This window comes from Mesoplodon densirostris, chromosome 11, assembly GCF_025265405.1.
Source record: "Mesoplodon densirostris isolate mMesDen1 chromosome 11, mMesDen1 primary haplotype, whole genome shotgun sequence".
NCBI lineage: Eukaryota > Metazoa > Chordata > Mammalia > Artiodactyla > Ziphiidae > Mesoplodon > Mesoplodon densirostris.
Window position 1 is genome coordinate 75,204,785 of NC_082671.1, and position 22,720 is coordinate 75,227,504.

The window sequence follows — 22,720 nt, forward strand, 5'->3', positions numbered from 1 at the left end:
AATTTGCAATTTCCTCTCTCCTGTCTGTGTCCAAGCCCCTTCTGCTCTCTTCAATGCCTGACTGACTCTCTCAAATAAGCATCTTTTCCGGAATCACGCTAAATTCCATGTGACTGGATGAGGGTTACTGCGGCACGTCCCGTGTGCGGGCACCAGGAGGGGAGGTTATGGAGGAGAGACACAGACCCTACCCCATGTCCACGGAGCTCCCAGACTGGTAAAGCCATAATTCCTGGAACGTCAGGAGAAGTGTTTACCAGCTACAAAGGTCCTTGATTTTAATTAGAAAGAGAGAAATGGCAAGAAAATTACTGTTGCTAAGATGATGATGATGATAATTGTTATTATAGGAATCCAACGTTTATTGAATACTTACTATTGAAATCTAAGCTCTTCCCATGTATTAACTCATACGATCAGTACAACAAGCCCACAATGTAGGTGATATTGGGAGCCCCGTTCCAGAGATAAGGAAACTGCCCAGGTCACAGGGCTGGTAAGTGGCGAGCCAGGATTTGACCTGGCTGATCTGAGACCCCAGCCTGACACTGGCACTTCTCCATCATGCTGGCATACCCACATATACAACCGTCTACTGGACCAAACTGCTTAGATGGCTCTCAGACCCTCAAATTGGGCCTGTCCAGAATGGAGCTTTTTATCCCCTTCCCCACCCTCCATCCTTGTCCTCCGGTCATCCCGTCTCCGTAAATGGCACCACCGTGCACCCAGGCGCTCAGGCCAGAACCTTCTCTCATGCCCATATTCATTCCATCAGCTGTTAATGTTCCCACCCAAATCCCAAATCCGCCCACTTCTCTCCACCTCCACCACCTGTACCCTGCTTCTAAACACCAGCATCTTTTTTTTTCTTATTGGGGTATAGTTGTTTTACAACGTTGTGTTAGTTTCTACCATACAGTGAAGTGGAGTCCCCTGGGCTATACAGCAGGTTCTTATTAGTTATCTCTTTTATACATATTAGTGTATATATGTCAATCTCAATCTCCCAATTCATCCCACCTCCCCACCCCTGCTTTCCCCGCTTGGTGTCCATACAACACCAGCATCTCTTGCCTAGAGGTCGTAATTTCAGTCCTATTAAGGTGCTCATAATGCAGAGTCTTTCAGGTCTGGGCATATTTTAATTCTTAGGCCTGTGATATCCTAGACAGCTGCTGACAAACAAGGATTGCCTTGCACCAAGCATAGGCATAAGAATTTGTTATGACAAATTCTCATGACAGTGCTTTGGCTTGGGTCATTAGCAGGGGAGGGTTGGGAAGGGACAGTTGTTTAGACTTTTATATATTGGAAAGTTGTATTTTGAAATGTTTTAATAAAAGTTTTCTGTGTGAGGGACTTCCCTGGTGGCACAGTGGTTAAGAATTCGCCTGCCAGTGAGGGGACACGGGTTCAATCCCTGGGCTGGGAAGATCCCACATGCCGTGGAGCAACTAAGCCCATGTGCCACAACTACTGAGCCCGCACGCCACAACTACTGAAGCCCACGCGCCTAGAGCCTGTGCTCCACAACATGAGAAGCCCGCGCACCACAACGAACAGTAGCCCCCGCTCGCCACAACTAGAGAAAGCCTGCGCACAGCAACGAAGACCCAACGCAGCCAAAAATAAAATAAAATTAAATTAAATTAAAAAAAGTTTTCCGTGTGATTTCACTCTTCTCTCTATCCAAACCAGTCTCTTACACAAGGTGAGAGTGAGCTTAAAATGTCTATAAGGGGAATTCCCTGGTGGTCCAGTGGTTAGGACTCTGCATTCTCACTGCCGAGGGCCAGGGTTCAACCCCTGGTCAGGGAACTAAGATCCCACAAGCCATGGAGCATGTCCAAGGAAAAAAAAGTCTATAGGACCATGTTCTGCTTCTGCTTAACACCTTTCAATGCCTTCCCATGTACTGAGAATAGAACAGCTCTCCAGCACTTCCCTGCCTCCTTCACTCTGTACGAGCAATTCTCCTCTCCTGTACCTTCAGCTGGCCAACGTCTGTCCTTCCCGGAGGACTTTACTCCTGCTGTTCCCCCTGGCTAGAATGCCCTTCCCCTGGCTCTTTGCAGGGCTGACTCCTTCTCTCCCCTCAAGTGTGAACTTGGAGGTCATGTCCAAAGGATGTCTTCTCTGACCATCTAAAGGAGGTAAGTTTCTCCCCTATCTTTGTACACCTTGGCTCCAGGTCAATTTCATCTGTCTCCTTCTTGACACCTTTCAAAGTCTGTGACTATTTTATTAATTTATTTTTTCACTTGTAAAAACCTCATTTTTTTTTTTTTTTCTCCATGAGAATGTCAGCCTCCTGGGGGCAGGACCACATCTACCTATTGTCTGTTGTATCCCCAACAGTGCCTGAAGCATAACGGCATTAATAGATGTGTGATCCATGCACAACCCACCGTTCATTCTTGAGAGCAGACCCCAGGAAACCTCTGTTCATCAAGAATCCCTCGGCCATACAAAGTAAGTAATGGTTCTGGTTACTGAATTCTGCCAGCCAATGCAGGCAAGCAAACTGAAACAGGTAAGAAACATTTTCCATAGTGGTACGTGAAAATGTGGCTTTCTGTTCAACGGGGTTTGTTAGGAAATTTAACTCTGAAAAGTCTTAATTCCTGCAGCATTCTTGCAGACTCGACTCAGAGCTCCATTTACTCTTTCTGGAAAGTCTCTGAGGGATCTGCCCCGGCAGACCAGCAGGTTCCCCGTGGCCTGGACAAATGAGCATGCCTGCCTAAGTGCAGGACTTATTTATGTAGAAATCTATTAAGCCAGTCACCTGGGGCTTCACTAGAAGGTGATCAACTTTGTGGTTTTTCCCTCTGAGTGGCTTTCAATGATGCCATAAAAAAATCTGATCAATTTAAGTAAGAGTGGTCAGCTACCAAGGTGGTCGATTTCTCTGATTTCTCAAGGACCCCGGCCCCAAGAGACTGGTTCAATATTTCCCACTACTTCAGGAACATGACTTCAGAAAGATGTTTTCCAGGAGGCCTGCAGGCCTGAGGACAGCAGTGATTGCACTGCCTTTTCTCCCCCGGGAAGAAGGCAGCATTGAGGTGAGAGCTGATACATTCTGCTGATATCTTGATGCAGTCCAAGTGACAAATAGAAGCTGGTGAGGCCTCAGACACATTTGATTCATTTATGAATTTTAAAAGCTAGCACAGAATTTACGAGCATGAACTCTGGTTTTCCCAGCTCTACTGTTTAGCAGCTATGTGATCTTGGGGCAAGTTATTTAACCTCTTATTATTATTATTCAGTTTTCTCATCTGTAAAATGAGCTTTTAGTAATAATACCTTACTTGTAGGATTTTGGGTGAAGATTAAATGAGATAAGCCATGTATGTGTGTGGAAGAGAACAGAGCTTGGCACACAGCTCTCATTAAATGTTAGAGATCTCATACCATAATCATTATTACAAATCACAAAGCAAGGTGCAGACTGGAGAAAATACACTATTTCAAAGAAGCAAATGCAGAGACACAGAGACTAAAGAACGTTTTAGGAATAGCGCTTCTTAAGGTCTCAGATTAGACACTGTATTTAACAAATTCTACCAGAATAAAGGCGGTCCTTTTCCTAGTGGGGAAACCATGCCCCGAGAAGGGCCGTCATCCCTGTCCTGTATGCTTCTGCAAGCAAACTGTAAATGACGACAGAGGTTGGGGAGGGGGTGGGGGATGGGAGTCACACTTGATGAAAGCACAGTTTCTGGAACAGTTCAACAGCAAGAAAAGGCAGAGCCTCTCAGGATGCTATGGGCCTGCCCAGCCAGGCTCCCAGACCCTCTTTCCTCCTCCACCACCAGGACCAATCCTGACCCCGCTGGTACGAGAAGGTAACCTGCAGCTCCCAGGATCCCTGAGCTCCAGTGGAACTCTGCTAAGCCCGTCCCCCAGGGTGTGCACTCAGAAGCCAGACTGCCTGGGTTCACTGCTTGGCTCTGCCCTCACTCCCTGGGTAATGCTGCACAGGTTACTCAATCTCCTTTATTTTTCTCCTCTGTAAAATAGGGCCACTAACATTACATGTTTTACTTACCCAGCAAGACTTAGAAAGCAATGACCATGGGCCAGGCATACTGTAAGGTTTTTTTTTTTTTTTTTTTTTTACAAATATTGACTTGTTTAACTCTCATGATATCCCTATGAGGAAAGCATTATTATTACTAACCTACTTTACAGATAAGGAAAATGAGGCACAGAGAGGTTAATTAATTTACTCATTGTCACACAGCTAATAAGGAGGAGTCAGGATGTGAACTGAGACAGTCTGGATCCGGGGTCAGTCCCACTGACTAGTCCGTACTGCTCAGTTCTTAGTGATAGGCTGGCGACCACTGGGCTTCCAAAGGGACTCCTCATGACCCTGGGATCTGAACTCCAAAAGGCCTAAGCAGTTCCCATAACCATGACTTCCTCATCAGTAATAAAAAAAAAAGCTACCCTTCACTGCACGCTCATTATATGCCAAGCGCTGTACAAAGTGCTCGGTTCCCACGACTTCAATGGATTCTCTCCTTGAAGGAACTGCTGGAAGCTGAAGCCCAGGTTTGAGTGTCTGACACCAAAGCCTGTGCACCTATGCAGCAGGCAGAGCCCAGGCCCCAGCACCAGAGTCCACATCCCTGTTTGGCTTCTTACTTGCTATCTTGGGCAGGTAGCTTAACCTCTCTAAGCCTCTGTCTCTCTATCTGCAAAGCAGGCTTGACAACAACAGTACTTAATGTCTGTATCTGCCATGAGGATTAAAGGAGATGATACTTTCGAACCACTCAGCACAGTGTGTGATCATAATTGCCTGATATATGGGATGCGTATTTATTATGATACTATTATTTTATAATGGCAGGTCCTCTTTCTAGGGATTTAATCAGGCCATCTGGAATCTCCCCTTTCCCCCTTCCCCCTCCCCCATCCTCCAACCACACAATCCTCCAGTCCCAGGGCAGGTCTTTCCTTGCCCCCCCGAGGTGATTTCCAGCTATCCCAGAGCCCGGCCCCCCAGAGCCCAGCCCTCTCTGCAGCCTCATGTTTGCTGGGCCTTGTGAAAGCTCTGCGGTTTCTCTCACGGCTTCTCACTTCCCTTTCCCCGTGTTTCTATTCTTGTTCATCAGGGTCTCGCCAGCAGGCTGGCAACCTGAGACAGAACTTTCGAGACCCCCCCAGAGGCAGTGGCCTGGGGTAAATACTTAGTAAATGTTTACACTTTCCCAACACACTATAGTTAATATACTACTACTACTACTAACTGACGTTTATAGGTAGCTTTCCATGCGCTAAGCATTTCACATGTAATAACCCATCTCATCCTCAACACAGCCCTCAAAACTGGGCTCTGTTCTTTTCATTTTACAGATGAAAAAACAGAGGCATGGAGGTTATGTCACCCACCCAAGGCCACACAGCTGGTAGGTGACAAGGCCTGGTTCAACCCAGGTGGTCTGACACCTGAGCCCATGCTCACTTCTTGCCAAAACCCTTAAACCCAAAAGGCAGGTTTCCACATGCCCATTTCACAGGTGAGGAAACAGAGACCGAGAGGCGTTAAGTAACCTGCCCCAAAGTCACTTGGCTCTTCTATCCCCAAGTCACCAGACCTATCTCGTCACAAAGTTAGGCCTAAGTAAGACTGGGGTTGGTGAGGAGTCCCACACCTGGTCCCAGCCCAACTCCTGAGAATGCAACACTATCGAATGCCATGAGCCACACCCTGGGAATACAGAGGGGCCAACAGGATGAGATTTCGGCCCCGGAGAACCTCGGAGGCTAAGCGTAGTGCCATGATTCATTCATTCCACGTTTTGAGCACCAGTTACAGGCCAGGCGCTGGGTTAGGTGCTGGGGTCCAGCAGCAAGTGGACCAGACACGGGCCCTGCCCTCCCAGGCTGTCATGGAGAAGGATATTAAGCAAGATGTTTGGCTACATAGGTGACTATGTAACTGGAAATGAAGTTGCCTAGGGTTGAGAGTACAACACTAACTCAAAATAGTAATTGCGGGTCACGTCGCCATCCCTTCATATTTCTCTGTGGGCATGGAGATGTCTGACATCCAGGAGCAGACGACAATGTTGATTTCACTTATCTGCCGGCCCAGGAACTCACCCAAGGGTGGCAGAAAAAACTATTCATGAAATGGGAGAGCAGTACATACGTGTCAAGGTTTTTGTGAGGAATCAGTGAGAGGGTGCATACGAATCTATTCTTGCTATGCTGGAGGTACTGTTTGAATACAGATTCGTAACCGGAGATGTGGGATGTGTGACACAGACTATGAATTTCTAGAAGATGTGGGCCTATGTCAGTCATCGGAAATGCAGGAGAAACATGACAAGGAGTCAGCACTCCCACTGCCTCTTTAGAAATTCAGGGTAATGTTGTGTTGTCTGTGAAACAACACCTAAACTAGGGATGGAACGGGGTCCATCTTGGGCAAACTCTGATTCATTGGATGATTAGAGTAAAGGTGTTAAGCAGGATTCTGAGGCCATGACCAGATTTAGACAAGAAAGAGGAACCCTACAGAACAGGGGCCTACATAATGGTTCTGAAAGCAACTGGTAAGGCAGGAATAGGGTCACTGGTTTAAGTTGTGGCTGTACCACCCATTAGCTGTGACCTTGGATACATCACATTTCCACTGACAGCTTCAGTATCCTTATCTATAAAATGGGGGTGTTGGGCTAGTCAAGCTCTTGGGTGCCTCCAAGCATGGACATTCTCTGAGTTTATCACACGTTTTCTGGTGTCCATGTACCGCTCTTTACTGTGCAACAGCTTTTCTCCCTGACTCCATCCTGACATTTTAGCTTCTTGGTTTTTGCTCTAATTTCATGCAAACACTTATTACTGTAGCCAAGAGGATCACCTGGGCAAGAAATGCGTCTAGTTTCCCAGCTTACTGGGCACCTGGATGAGGTCAGCTTGAGGAGAAACAAGGCCAAGAATTTGCCAGTTTACACTTTCATTTAAAAGCAGCCCAGTGGTTCTCAAAGCACAACAAAGAAAGCCACACTCCGTCCCTGCTGCGAAGCACAGGAGTCTGCCTGGAAGAGAATTTCAGGAAGGAGGGAGAGGTGCTGGGCCTGGGAGCAGAAGGGCAAACTCTAGGCCAGTGCAGTCCTAGCACCTATGCTGCTGACTGGCACAGGGTTTGAAAACAGTTGGAAAACTTTGATGTGGGGCATACATATGCCTAGTTCTTATCTCACTTCCAGCTGGGTCCACTCATTGGTGTTCCCTGTCTGGCTCTGGGGCATCTAAGTTTTGGACTGTGGACTAGGGAAGGGTGATATGGGATAAGTTCTAGTACCATAGATGGGTATTAAGGAGCTAATGTTTTAAGAAATCATCATTAATTCATTCTGATCACCTATTGTATGTCAAGCAGTATGCAAGATATACTAAAAGTATTTTATTGGTTCTCAAATAATAGTAATACTAGTAATAATAATACCAAACACATTAGTACTTATTGTGTACTAGGAACTGTTCTAATTTTATTATATGTGTGTGTGTGTATATATATATATATATATATACACACACACACACACACACACACACACATACCCACACACACCCACATATATACTCATTCATATATATGAACTTATCCAATCCTTACTTTAACCCTAGAAAATTTATCTTCGTTGCTCAGAAGAAGAAACTGCAGCATAGAGAGGCTAAGAAACTTGCCCCAGGCCACAGAGCCTGAAAGTAGTAAGTAGAACTGAGATTTGAACCAGGCAGACTGTTGCTGGAGGCCTGCTCTTACTGCCCCGCTCCCCTGCCTCTCTGTGTTACCAAAGGCCTTCCATGTTCACTTAGATTCTGTTCAAATGCTGCGTGGGTAACTACTAGATGCCTGGTCCTGAGTTGGGTGCCAAAGAAATCTAAATTCCCAACCACAGGCTTCAAATTCAAGGCTGTCTTGCAGTGGCCCCTCTGGAAAGTTCCCCATTTCTCAACCATTTCTTCTTTCTCACCATTCCAGCCACAGGGTCTCTTCCCACTCCATATACACATTTCCCTACCGCTTTCTTGCCTGCATGCATGGTGTGTCCCTCACTGCAAATTCTCTCCTGGGAATCCTGCTTTCCTTCAGGTTGTATTCTAGACCCAAGTCCCAGATCACAACTTCTGACCTGCAGAATCCCAGAAGGTCAGTGCTGAAGGACAGCACTCAGCTCAACTCTCTACCTTCTTCAGATCAGGAAACTGGAAGCCTGAGAAGGGTTAACTAATTTTTAGGGGTCAGAGATGTATTTAGGAGCAGAATTCATGTCTTCTTTTAAGGTCATTTAGCAAGGCTCTCTATGGATGGATACCTGTAGGTTTTGCAGGGCAGTGATTCTCAAACGGGGGTGATTTTGTCTCCCAGGGGACATCTGGCAATGTCTGGAGACATTTTTGGCTGTGACAACTAGGGACCTGCTACTGGCATCTAGTAGGTAGAGGCAAAAATGCTGCTAAACATCTTACAATGCACAGGACATCCCCCACTACAAAGAAGGATCCAGCCCAAGATGTCAATAGTGCTGAGGTTGAGAAACCCTGGTGGAGGGAAATACAATTTTTTTGCATCATCTCTTATGTAGTGGGCAGTTCCCATTACAGAATTCTGTAACCATGACAATAAAATGGAACCTTCAGAAATGAATCGTGAAATGGAAAATCAGAGGACTCTAGGCTTCACTTGGATAGAGGCCCCGGCCCCCCTCCTCAACACATTTTCCAAAGGAAGCCAAATTACTTTTCAGAGCCTTCAAGTTCCCCCAGTAATGAGTTTTTCCTTCTCTTCTGCGTAGCCAAAAGATGAACAAATTGGGACCGCTTTGTACTGAAGTAAGTCACACTGAGATCTCCATGCACCTTTGTAAGAAAATTATATGATTGTTGCAACTGGAACATGCAATGCTTGCAAAGTTCCTAGGAGAAATCTTTGTCCAACAATCGTGCCCGCTTGCTGTTTAATGCTGCTACTAAAGTACAGAAAAGAGCCAGCTCATTAAACCCGCCTTGGATAATGTAACAAAAGTGTGATTCCACATCCTCCTCCCAGCCAATCTCTTCTGCCTCGTGAGATACAGCAAGGGACCTGGAAGCTTTCTCCTTCTTAGAAGTAAATGCTCAGTTAGTGGCAAAACCCACTTTGTTTACTTCCTCACCAAAAAAGAAATTCTGGGTCTGTTCAAATACGTGAAAAAAGACATCTCAAATGCAAGGGCTAGGAGAACAAAACTAGCATGTTATAGCTGAACATGCTGTCATGTTACTTTGAGTAGAAAATAATGAAGCAGAGTTACATGTCTCTTGCTCTGGCATCACGGCTTACTTTAAAAGAGGTGAAAATAAGGCCTATCCCTACAGAAAGGAGTCACCTTTGATTTTGGCAGCGCTTAATGTATCCCTTTTTGGCAGAGACTCATTGTTCTCCTCCAGAATCCTTTACCTCCTTTATGTGTTGTAGGACCTGAATTTTTAGCTGGGCACGTGGCTGCCCAGATAAAGACTACATTTCCCAGGTTCCCTTGCAGCTAGACATGGCCACCTGACTAAGTGCTGGCCAATAGGGAGTAAGGGGAAGTGATGGTGTACAATCTCTGGGGCATGCCCTATCTTACATTCCCTCTTCCCACTAGATAGATATAGTTCTGGTGGGTCGGGCCAGCCATGTCAGGCCATGCAGAGAAAGGTCATTTAGCAAGGGATCACAGAGCAAGGGACCTAAGGGACCACAGAGCAACAAGAGGGAAGGTGCCTGGGCCCCTGACCTGGCGTTGCCATAACAGCCCAGACTGCCTATGCCTGGATTGTTAGATGAGGAAAATTTTAAGCTCCTATCTTATCCAAGCCACAGGTACTTCGCATGTCTGTTACAGCTAATGAATCTATATCCTAATTAATCCATTCTACAAATGGTTCTTTAATTTAAATCAATTCAATGAAGCACACAGGAAGCACTAAATATATGCGGGCTATTGCACTAGGTGCTGGAGATTCAAAGATGAAACACCATCTTCCAAGGAATTCTAGAAAGAATGGATAGTCTTCTTTATAACAATTTTCACAAATAAACATACCAGTTCTTGAGGTGTAAGGGCAAAGTTCTAGTGTTACAATCCCAAAATTAATTCCCAGTAACACCAGTTCCATAAACTGCTCTATGACAGATCTGCACATTATTTCTGTAAAGGGCCAAAGTAAACATTTTGGGCTTCGTGGGCCATGTGGTCTCTGCCATAACTACTCAGCTGTGCTACAGTGGTGAAAGCAGCCATAAACAATGGTAAACAAAGGGGCATGGCTATTTCCCCATACAACTTCTTTTACAAAAATAGGTGGCAGGCAGCTCTAGTTTGCTGACTCCTCATCTACGGTAAAAGAATTTAATAGGATAACCTTCTTTTGGGGATTTACAAGAAAGATAGGATGTTAAAAGCACTGAGAGGGACTTCCCTGGTGGCACAGTGGTTAAGAATCCGGGTTCGATCCCTGGTCCGGGAAGACCCCACGTGCGGTGGAGCAACTAAGCCCCTGTGCCACAACTACTGAAGCCCACGTGCTCTAGAGCCCGCATGCCTCAACTACTGAGCCTGTGTGCTGCAACTACTGAAGCCAGAACACCTAGAGCCCATGCTCCGCAACAAGAGAAGCCACTTCAATGAGAAGCCAGTGCACCGCAACGAAGAGTAGCCCCCACTCGCCGCAATTAGAGAAAGCCTGCGCAGCAACAAAGACCCAACGCAGCCAATAAATAAATAAATAAATAAAATAAAATACACAACATAAAAAAAAACTGAGAATTTTTTTAAAAGCCTGTTTAATTTTATTTAAGCCAGTGTTTCCCAAATTTATTGAACCACTTATAACTTTTGAAGTAATGCTTATAAATATCCCAGAATTCACCTTCTGAATGTGCTGTTGCAAACACCAGCTAAGTAACTTTTATTGTTAATAGGTTATTTTAGGCATACACAAAATATAGAGTAGTACAATGATGCCTACATGTTCATCACCCAACCCAGCTGAAAAAATAAAATATTACAAGTACAAAGGCCTCTGTACACTCTTCTTGATTTCATCATCTCTTCTACCTTCCTGAGATTACCATCTCCCCTGAATTTGACATTTATAATCACTGTCATGCTTTATACTTTCTACTACTTTTATGAATTCCTAATAATATATAGACTGTTTTGCATATTGGTAAGCTTTATGTAAATGTTAGCACTGTACCCAAATCCTGCCTCAACTTGCTTTTTTGCACAATATTATGTTTCTGGGATTTAGTTATATAACAACATGTAGCTCTAGTTCATTTATTTTCATAGTTACTTTGTATTCCCGTGAATGAACATACCAGCATTTATTCATCCGTTCTCCTGTAGAAAGCTTGTTCCTTTCTCTTTTTCTGTATTTTGCTATTACAAACACTGCTTCTATAAACATCTTTGTACATATGGGAAAGGTTCTGTAGGGTATAGACTTAGATATGTGTTTCATAACCGTTATGAAATGCATACTGGGGTGTGGTTTTGAATTGCACTTCTAGGATTACTAGTGAGGTTGAGCCTTTTTCATACATTTCTTGGACTATTTCTACGTTAATTCTTCGCAGGGATCCTTGGCCTCGGAAGAGGCTGACAGTGTAGGTTGACACAAGAGACAGACGGGCATCCAAATTCCTAAGGGAAACTAAGGCTGGAAGCTAATCCTTCCAAGGTGAACCAGTGGGCCTCACTCAAAAGTTACTTCCCCATTTCCCAATGCCAATTCTTTGACTGGAGTTACTTTTTTAGTGAAGAGAACTTGGGCTTTGGAGTCAGACAGACTTGGTTCAAATCCAAGATGGGGCTCTTTCTACATGTGATGGTGGGCAGGTTTCCCAACCTCCCAGAGCCCCGGTTTCCCCAGGTGTGAAGAGGAAAATAAAGTCTCACATGCAGTTGGGGGAAACTGAACGCAGTGCAAAAAGCACCCCAGGACAGTGTCTGGCCCACGACTTGCAATCATTCCCTCTGTTATCCTGTGAGATATGGGAGAGACGTGAGCTGAAGCTCCACTCATTTCCTTTACCCTCTGCATGCCTCCGTTTCCTGCACAGGGAAAAGTGTCACCACCATTTGTACACAGAACATCAGACCACAAAACTGAATAATCTTCAGAGTTAGGAAGGACTTTGGTGATCACCCAGTCTGGTGGTTCTTAACCTTTCACAGGGTGATTTAATGAGCTGATGAGAGGCTAGTTCACTTTGGAAAAATGGCACATATGCTCCAAACGTTGTGATGACTGCAAACTTTCTGAAGGATAGGACCCACTCTTTCATTGTTACCCAAAACACCATTGTCATGACCTTACATGAAGGACTTTGTATAAGGACATGGCTTTGCAGTAAGTACTGGTTGGCTGGCTAATTGCTAAGGGAAGATAATGCTCCTGTGTAACTAACATTTTAACCTAGAGTTTGGGAGATTTGCTCACAGATAAGTAAATAAGCATCTTTGACAGAAATTTAACAGACTCAAGAGGGGAACCCCCCCACCCCCGCAAAATCCCTGTTCCCAGGAAGCCAAATCCCATATGGCAAACTATATACTCTCAAGCTGCCAGCCTGAATCTGAAGCCCCAGTTTGGAAGTGAGCCCCAAATGCCATTTAAGATGTAGTTCTCTGTGTTGCTGTAAGCACCAACTGTGTTTCTGTTTTGCTTTTAACACTTGGAAACGCCAAACAAGTTTCAAGTGTCGGCAAACTGTCTGCTGCCGCAATCTGGTTTCTGCCCACACGGGGCTGTCGAAACTGCTGTTAAGGGAGCTGGTGGCTCCTGCAGTGCCCAGCCCTGTGACTTGGTCCTTTTGGTCTGCATTTTCTCTGCCTGTGGGTAGCCTTGGATCCTGGTGACCCCTCCCCATCTTAGTTTCCTAAGTCTGCTACCTTGCTTTCTTCAGGCTGTTCTTGGACCTGGGAGTCCTCTTCCTTCGTCTCATGATGACGCCTCTTCGTTGGTCCTTTTCCTGGGCTTCGGCCCCACCCATGACTTCAGGGGCCACTAGTCTGCCAGCGTACCCCGCAAAAGCCTCTTTAGTTAAGACCTCTCTTCTGAGTTCCATGCCTGAATCTCACCTACCTACCACTGTTTCCATGTTGAAGCCTTTTTGCCTCTGAATTAGTCCAGGATGTCTTAGTCTGTCACTTCTAGTATCACCAACACACTTGATAACAGCCTTTTGCATCATTCATTCATTCGACAAGTATTTACTGGGCCCCAGCTATGTGCCAGGCCCTGTGGTAGGCACCCCAATCAAGGAAACTGATTTCTGGCCCACCCCTAAAGAGAGAAGGAGGCTACTCTCTGAGATAAAGTCCAAGCTGTGACTCTTTCTTCTGAAATATTCTATGCCCCCCTCCCCTAACCTCTGCTCACTTGGGACAAGACCCCACCGATGAGGGACCATATTTGTTGTCTACATGTCTTTCTTCCCTTCTTTTATCTCTTCCTGCTAGTGACCTCATCCAAGATTGCAAATGCAGCTGGTGATGTATGATCAACTGCTTTGGACGAGGTTCAGGACTCCAGCCAATGATGGCTTTCAAAAATCTCACACGTCAGAGAAAATATAAAACTTGAGTCTCCAGAGGAACTCTGAAGTCACTGGAATAGGGACAGTGGCCCCCAAGCCAGTCAGCCCCGGTTGTCTTCCTGCACTCTGGGGGGACTGAGCCATCAGCAGTGGCAGAAGGGCCAAGACACACGTGACTGCAGCGAGGGCTACAAACCGTATTCCTGACGGTAGACGGGCACACCTCTTCAGGATGTATATTTCTCCTCTCTCTCAGAGGAAGTGGAGGCGATTTTGTTTTGGCAATCGACAGGAGCTGACCTTCTCGGTCCAGAGCAGGGCAGTAAGGATAGTCACTAATATTTAACATGCATTTACTATGACACAAGTATGCTCCGTGGTTTTCATGCTACATGGTGTTAAATGGTTTATATATATTATTTTACTTAATTCTTCCTAGAACCTTATGAGGTGGGCATACTATTGTTCCTATTGTATAGATACAGAAACTGAGGCCCAGAGAGGTGAGTAACTTGCCTAAGGTCACACAGAGCGTAAGCAGTCGGGCCAAGATTGGAACCCAGGCAGTCAGGCTGCAGGGCCTGCACTCCTAGCCACTCTGCTCTGCTTCTTCTCTGATTAGATGATAACACGAGCACGTAATTCCCTGGCAACCTTCCTCCGATGGAGGAGCCTGACACAGACTCTCATTTCCATGGACAACCAAGTGGGCGGCATCTGGCACTCAGCGTTTTCAAAACTGACCCCATTATTACTTCTCTGACATTGTCCTTGTCCTGTATTTGTTAAAAGCATCCCTAGCTACACACTCCCCTCAGAGTCAATTTTCAACATGAAAGTTTGGTGAGGTATCACATGTACATGCTACAAAATCCAACAGTCAAGTAAGTTTCCCTCCCATCTCTGTACTCCTGTGTAATGGGTTGAATTATGTACTCCCCAAAAGATATGTTGAGGGGTTCCCTGGTGGCGCAGTGGTTGAGAGTCTGCCTGCTGATGCAGGGGACACTGGTTCGTGCCCCGGTCTGGGAAGATCCCACATGCTGCGGAGCGGCTGGGCCCGTGAGCCATGGCCGCTGAGCCTGCGCGTCTGGAGCCTGTGCTCCACAACGGAAGAGGCCACAACAGTGAAAGGCCCACGTACCACCAAAAAAAAAAAAAAAAAAAGATATGTTGAAGTCCTAACCACCCTACCCTGCATCTGAGAAGTGCATGTAACTTTATTTGGAAACAGAGTCTTTGCAGATGCAATCAAACTACATGAGGTCATAAGGGTGGCCCCTAATCCAGCATGACTGGTGTCCTTCACAGGAAGATGGAAATTTGGACAGAGAAACAGAGAGAAGACAGTCATGTGAAGAAGGGGGCGGGGGTCGGAGTCATGCTGCCACAAGCCAAGGACCACGGGGGGCTACCAGAAGCTGGAAGGAAAAGGGAGGATCCGCCTCCAGACACTTCAGAGGGAGCAAGCCCCTGCCGACACCTTGATTTTGGACTCTAGCCTTCAGAACTGTGAGACAATAAATGACTGCTGTTTTAAGCCCCCCAGTCTGTGGTACTTTGTTACAGCAGCCATAGAAAACCAATATATCCAGTTTTCTAATTCCCCTCCTTGGCTATGACTCTGGTTATTGGTTTCATACCTACCCTCTCAGACACAGTCTGAGCACGGAGAGCAAATACTCATGTATGCATTTCACACAGGGTGACATGTCATACGCTATTTTTTATGATCCTTTTCACTTGATAACACACCAGGTCTAATCTTTTAAATTGTGGTAAAGTATATATAACATAAAAATTGACCGTTTTAACATCTTAAGTGTACAGTTCTGTGGCATTAAGTACATTCACATTGTTGTGCAATCATCACCACCATCCATCTGCAGAACTTTTCATCTTCCCAAACTGGAACTCGGTACCCATGAAACACTAACTCCCCAGGCCCCTCTCCCCCGCCGCCCACCAGGGCCACCTCTAACACTGCTCAGTCCCTCCCCACCCACACATGTGCCCCCAAGTCCTGCTGCTTCTATCTTCTCTGTTTCTCTAGCATCTCTCCATCCCCACTGCTTCTGTGTCACTCCGGCTGTCAGCATCTCTCACCTGGATCCCTGCAAGAACTTCTTGACTCGAGGCCCCTGCCCACCTCAGCCCATCTTCCCTGTCACCACCAGCTCCCCTTTCTAAAATACAACTCTGATGTCAGTCCCATACTTAATTATCTGTGATGCCTCCTACCTCCTGCAGGATATAGTCAAAAGTCTTCGGCGTGGCATACAAGGCCCTCCCTGGGCAGAATTCAGCCCGGCTTTCTGCGCTGTAGCCAATGCCTGGTCCAGGGCCTGGCCCACAGGAGGTGTTCAGAGCAGTGTTGGTTGAACCCTGTGTTCTCAGTTTGAATTCCTTGTTTCCTCCAACACACATTCTCCCCTTGGCCTTTACATACATGGTTCCCTCTTTGTGGACTTATTTTTTCTAATGCCCTTTCTCCATTCCTCTCCTCACTTCGCCTTCTCTACCTGATAAATCTGTTTGTTCTTCAGGATTCAGATCAAACGGTACCTCTTGCATTTCGAGCTCTCCCAGACCTAGATCTTTACTGCCTTCTATTAGAGCGTTTACCAGATTTTTCTGTAATTCCTTCGACCTCTCTGCCCACCCACCTCCAGTCTAACTCACCATAGGCCAGGTGCACAGTGGGTGCTTGGCCTGTGTCTGCTGAGTGCAGGGCGGCCTCGCCAGCTCGGCTCCTGGAGCTGTGCTGTGGCCTGTCCCTGACACTGTTAGGGAGGACAGCTGAGCCCAAGAGCAGCCCTCCTGGGGTCAGGGAGAGGGCAGCTTCCTGTCTTGCAGGAGGCGCTAATGCGCTGACATCAGTGCAGGGGCAGCAGAGGTTCTAATGGGGTCACTGGGGGGCGGGCAGCACAGGCTTAATGCTCTCTGGAGGTGAGGGAGCGGCATCGCGAGGCTGCACTTCAGGCCGGAGAGGCTGGGGAGCAGCAAGGACAAGGGCTCTCCAGGGGAGAGGAGAGCGTGGGTCTGGCTCTGAGAGGCTGGGGAGGCTTCCAGGGCCCCACAGAGCCACGTGCAGGGCCCAGGTGCTCGGCCTCTGCAGGTGGCCTTTTGAGGGGGAGAACAGGGAGGCCCAGGTCTGAATTCAGGAGTCGATGTGGACTTGACCAAGGGAAATGGCTGGCATGGGTGTGGCTCCAGACCTCCCCCCACGTCCCCAGTTTTCTCCATAAGCCCCTGGCCAGGATACCAAGTATTCCTTTACAGCAGGCATGTGACATTGTCCCTTCCTCTCCGAGGTCCCAAGGTGCCCTGTTCTTTTCTCCTCAACTCCTCTCTACCCCAGACTCCGTTTCACTTTCTTTGTAGTACTCAGACTCTGTGAGATTATTTTGCTAATCCGTTGGCTACTGTCTATTACTGGTGTCTCCCCAGCAGCACGTAAGCCCCAGGGACTCTGTCTCCTCTGAGCCCCGAATAAGACCTGGCTCCATACAGATGGGGCAAAGAATGGGTGGAGAGCATCTTTCCTTCTGACACCAAGGGCTGGAATTCCCCTCATCTGGGTGATCCTCTTTTTAAAGGGCCACGGGTGCTTACAGGAACGAGGACCAGTGGCTCCAGCAGCACCAGGCCTGTTTCCTATGTGGTGGGCAGCAGCTGGGCTTTCCCTGACTTGGTGTCCCTGGGTCCCACCAGGTTCTGGTGGGCCATCAGCACCCAATACATTTTCGGCCCATGTTTGGCAAATGAACCCAAACTTCCAGCTGTCCTTATAGGGCTGTCTCAGAGGCACCAAAATTTCACTTCAGGTGCTGCTGTGGCATAAACTTCGTCTTAGAACCTACCTTGACCCAAACCAGACAAATGACAAAACCTATTAGCCTCAAGAGGTGCCAAGGAGACCTGGGAAGGGTTAAAAGGGGCAGACCAAGCAGTGGTGCAATTTTTAAAATTCATAGGTGACCTCTTACTGAGGTTCCCCACCCCACGAAGCAGTTGTCACCCCCGTCTTTACAGGGGATGAACCTGGCCCTGTGAGATGGGCAAGGTGACCTGCCAAAGGTGACCCGTTAGAAAGCAACAGACCCAGATGAGAGCATCTAGTGTGGGGTTTGGCCTTAGGTGCTCAAAAAAAAGGTACCAGAAGAGCAAAGGAAAGAATATAATGACCCAGGTCTCCGTCCTGATACTCTTAGCATCCTATCACCCCAAACATCCATTCTGGACTGCTCAAAATCTGGTTTGAATTAAGAAACACTTGCAAAAAGATTAACCATTTCCTGGAGTGAGCTCATCGTTCTGACAAGCCCCAACTCTTGTTGGTAGGTGCCGTTTATCAACTAAGATAGGATTTGAGAACACCCCTTACTATCGTTATTTTAACACAGCCTCACTCTGGAGCAGAAAAACTGCCCCTTAAAAATATGGGGAAAACAACAGTATTCACTCTTTGTATTTCTGAAATGTTTCAAAGCCAATTATTAATAAGAAAATGTACAAACTGCTCCAGGATGTATTATTTGTTCTTTCCTTTATTCTTACCTCCCTCCTCCCCCACTTCCCGAAGGGCATGAAAAAGAAAAGAAAGGGCCCAAATTCCCAGGTTTCAATGATCTGATACTTTAATTAAGGAAGAATAAATGGGTCATCTCTGTCAGCTTACAATCTGCAGCTGCATTAAATGGTGTTCCTTTGGTATAAACCCAATAGCCATGGTGAGGCTTTACTGTAGCAGAATAAAGACAAAAGCAGAGCTCCCATAGGACTGACCAAGGTCACTGTGAAAACCAATGCAGCACTAGCGTCAGACCTGGAATTCCTTGACTCTGCTTGCTCTGTCCCGGCTGGTGTCCAGGTTGCCTCCCCACCAGGAAGCCTCAGCCAGCTGGTAGGTAATTACATGTGCTAACAGTCACTGACACTCCAGCTGCCAACACCACGTCCCAAGTTCCCGCATCTGTTAGAACACCAAACTACCCACACTTTTCCAAGGCTGATGACTCAGAGAGGTATGTTCGGCTCCAAATGAGTCAGAACTAGAAGCCTGCCTGGCAACTTTGAAGATGAATGTCTGGGAGGGTAGAAAGACAAGTCCACTTGCCAAGTCCTCCATCCTACACCTCATCTGCCTCACAGTAGCTGTGTGACCTTGGACAAGTCCCATAACCGCAACTAGCCTCAGTGCTTCTATCTGTAAAATGGGATAATAAAGTCTGCTTTGCAGAATTGTTGGGGATGGCACACCATGAAGACTGTTAGTGCAAGGTAGGCGTCCAATACCTATTTGTTGGCTATCTGAATGAACAAAACTTCTTTGATCCCATCCCCTGAAAACTGGAGACAGTAATTCCTATTTCACGTCACACTAAATGTGATTGGGAGATATATGTATAGATGTATCTGTATGTTGACCAGACTGAAAAATAGGTACTCTTTAAAAAAAAAAAAAAAAAAAAAAAAACTGGCTCATTGTATCATGTACTGAATTTGGTCTAGTTAATGGAACTTGTCTTACACTTACGATTTAGGAAAATTTATAATGAAACATTATATTTTAGTTTTCTCCTGGAATATGATTTCCAAATGATGAAAATTTGGCTGGAACAATCAATTCGTACAGTTTCTACATACAAAGCATCATCCTGGAGACAAAAGAGTCAAGAATTGAGAGGTAAATCACTAAAAATAGCCTAGAGACTCAAGTGGAACTGAATTCCTTTGTTCCGCTGCTCTGTGTGCATCTTGGCCTGCCAGGTGATCACAATCACATCCCGAATGGCAGGGCTGATGCCTCAAACTGGACAGACATTGAAATGGAAATCCTTGGTGTGACTGTCAAATGGCACATATCTGGTCACTAGACCATGTAGCAAAAGCTCTGTGTTGGGGAAAGAACATAAAGATGACAGCAGCCCTTGGAGCTCCTGTTCAGTCTATGGAATTAGTATATGAAATAGAAGCATCTGGAAGAAGGTTATCAGCATCCACCAAGAGGGCTGACTCTAGGTCTAGGGTGAGGACCAGAAAAGTTGGTTACATCTCTGGGTGTCTGGGTTTGATATTCGGCTCCTAACTCTGTCACTTAGTATCTGTGTGATGTTGGAAGAGTTACCTAATCTTGTTGGCCTTGATTTCTTTCTCTGTAAAATGGGGAAGCACTACCTTCCCAGATAGCAAGAGTGTTTGTTTTGAGGTTCACATGAGAAAGTGTTAAGATAAAGCAATACCGGGACTTCCCTGGTGGCGCAGTGGTTAAGAATCCCCCTGCCAGTGTAGGGGACATGGGCTCGATCTCTGGTCAGGGAAGATCCCACATGCCACAGAGCAACTAAGTCCGTGCGCCACAACTACTGAGCCCACGTGCCACAACTACTGAAGCCCGCTTGCCTAGAACCTGTGCTCTGCAACAGGAGAAGCCACCACAATGAGAAGCCTGCGCACCACAACAAAGAGTAGCCCCCGCTCGCCGCAACTAGAGAAAGCCCGCACAGCAACGAAGACCCAACACAGCCATAAATAAATAAATAAATAAATAAATAAATTTACAAAGAAAAGATAAAGCAATACCTAGGTATGAGCTTGCATTATTACTGCAGGGATAGTAGAGGTTTAGGGTAATGTTCACTTCCTTTTAGGCATTGTCTCTGTGGGTCCTTCATGTTCATGACCCTGCTTTGTGCTTGCACCAATCTCCGAGGGAGCTGCTATTATTATGTTCATGTTATGGGTGGGGAAAAAGGTCCAGAGAGGTTAACAAGCTTGCCCAAGTTTGCACAGCTAATTAGCCATGGTGGTGAGATTTGGACCCAGGCAACAGGACTCTGGAGCCCAGGCTCCTAACCTTTAGGCTATGGGGTTTCCTGAGAGCATGACAAACAAGAAGTGCTTTGTCGACAAGAGTTAAGGAAGCATCTTACTTTCCCTGCCACCCAGCAGTTTCAGGTTTGCTGCAAGGAAGAGAGCCGGAGTCTGAAGGTCATCCCAGGTCGGAGCTGGGGACAGTGAGCAGGGGCAGTGGGAGTGAGCCTGCAGGTAGCGTAGCCATGCCCATGAAACAGGAGGCAGGAGAGTCTGGTGGGCAGAGGATGGGCTTTGGAATATGAGCTACAAGGATCGCATCCCTGATATCTCCACCTATAAGCTGTCCCAGCAACAGCTTCCCAAGCTGTTAAAATGGGAAGCTTATACTAACCTCAGGAGGCTGCTTCAGGGCTCAAAGGAGACAAGTAATGAATGCAAATCTCTTGTTGCAATTAATAACAGGCACATAGTAGGTGCTCAATAAATGGCTGCTCCCTTGTCTCTCTCCCTGAGACCTGTTGTTATTCTAGGTGACAAGATGTAAGGGATGGTGGCACAGACAGATTCTGTCTAGACAGAAACCTGAGGAAAGTACAACTCAGTGGTTAGAACTATGGGGGCCTGGGGGTCTGGGCTGCCTGAATTCATATCCTGGCTCCACCACTTACAAGTCCTGTGACCTTGGGCATGTCACTTAACCTATCTATGCCTCAGTTTCCTTATCTGTAAAGTGGGCATAATAATAATGCCCACTTCATACAGGTTGGAGAATATTCGATATTCATTAATCTGTGTAAAGCACTTAGAACAGTGCTCAGCTTATGGTGAGCATTCAGTAAATGCTTGCTGACTTCCATCAGGCCCCTGCATGTTCCTGGGCTGCGGGGCATCTCTGGGTCTTCAATGGGCTATACTTCATACTGCAAACCCTCTCTTTCCTTGAAGACCTCCAATCATATCCTGGAAGGGTGGACATCTCTGCAGCTTGGCCACATCACAGGCCAGATGAACTTTAGAGGAAGGACAGTGTCTCATCTGGTGGGCAATGGGGATTTGAAAATGGTGACAATGACCACCTGGACAACAGTGCAGGGAGCCAAGAAAGTACACCACATGTGCACACACACCTACGTCTGAGTGTCTGTATTTTCTGCATTTAGAACCAGGTTTTGACTCAACTGAGCGAGTTGTTTCCTTTCTTTCACTTTGGATAAATGTGAGCCCCCCTGCATGGGGTCCCTGAGCAGCCCTCGAATAATTCCCACCCTGATGCAGGAGAGACCTGAATGCAGGCGTGAGAGATGGAGGGAGAGTCGCTCCATCCCCGTGCAAGTGAAAGAGCATAGGCGGGCTCTGACCCAGCCAGAAATTCTACTCTGCAAGGTTTTGCTAGAAAACTACAGGAAGACAATAATTTACTTCTAGTGGAGAGAGGGAGAGAGGGAAGAAGAGGGAGGGAGGGGGAGAGGGAAGGAGGAAGAGAGGGAGTGAAGGGCTGGGAGAGAGAGAGGAAGAAGGAGAATAGAAAAGAAAGAATATGAATAGATATCTTGCAATCGAAGAATCAGGAGCATTCCCACAGAGCCTTGCTCCCTGTCCACCTCCATCCCTGCAACTCGAGGGACCTGGTCATTGTTAAGCCGGCGTCTGTCCTTTAAACCAGCGAAGCCTCGATCTCAGCGACGGCAAGGCTGCTGGCGTACACCGCCCCGGGCGCAACCAGCCCCGAGCCCCACGGGCTGCGGCCGCTCTCCCTGCACCCGGACGCGGGCTGGGTGTGCGGGGAAGGGCGCCCTCCCTGCTCCCCGCCGCCCCCGATCTCCCGCCCGCCGCCCTACCTGAGCTGGCGCGGCTCGCAGTCCACGCCGGGCAGCAGCAGCCGGGCGGCCTGGCGGACGTCGTCGCTGTCCATGGAGAAGCTGCGGCGGTGGCCGGCGTGCGCCACGGCCACCCGGATCCACTCCATCAGTGGCGGCAGCACGAGGAAGGGCCTGCGGCAGGGGAGGGACCGAGACGCGTTAGGGGGGCCGCAGCGGGAGCTGCCAGCTCAGACCCACCCCCACCGCTCATCGCCAACCCTCCCCCCTTCCCTATCCCCACCCCGTTTTCCCTGGAGACCCTGTCTCTCAATTCAAAGTGGGAGGACCTTTGGAGACATCCGGACCGCACTGGTGACCTCGGGTCAGGCTCTCCTGAGTCTTTGGGCCTCAGTTTCCTCATCTGCAAAACGGGGATAATGTGACAAAGGCCACGATGTGACTCTTCTGTGAGTGTAATCTTCCTCAGCGATCA

The 22,720-nt window shown here is 47.2% G+C and overlaps 1 protein-coding gene across 3 annotated transcripts in view; it reads right to left on the reverse strand.

The window, feature by feature from the left end:
- ABTB3 (ankyrin repeat and BTB domain containing 3) overlaps positions 1-22,720 on the reverse strand; it is a 307,966-nt gene that overhangs the window by 48,583 nt on the left and 236,663 nt on the right. For 2 of the 3 annotated variants that reach the window (XM_060112558.1, XM_060112557.1), the window contains exon 4: positions 22,267-22,419. In XM_060112558.1, coding sequence (XP_059968541.1) covers positions 22,267-22,419 — 153 coding nt within the window. Of the gene's footprint in view, positions 1-22,266; positions 22,430-22,557; positions 22,649-22,720 lie in introns of those variants that run through there. The other variant, XM_060112559.1, reaches the window with a different exon arrangement.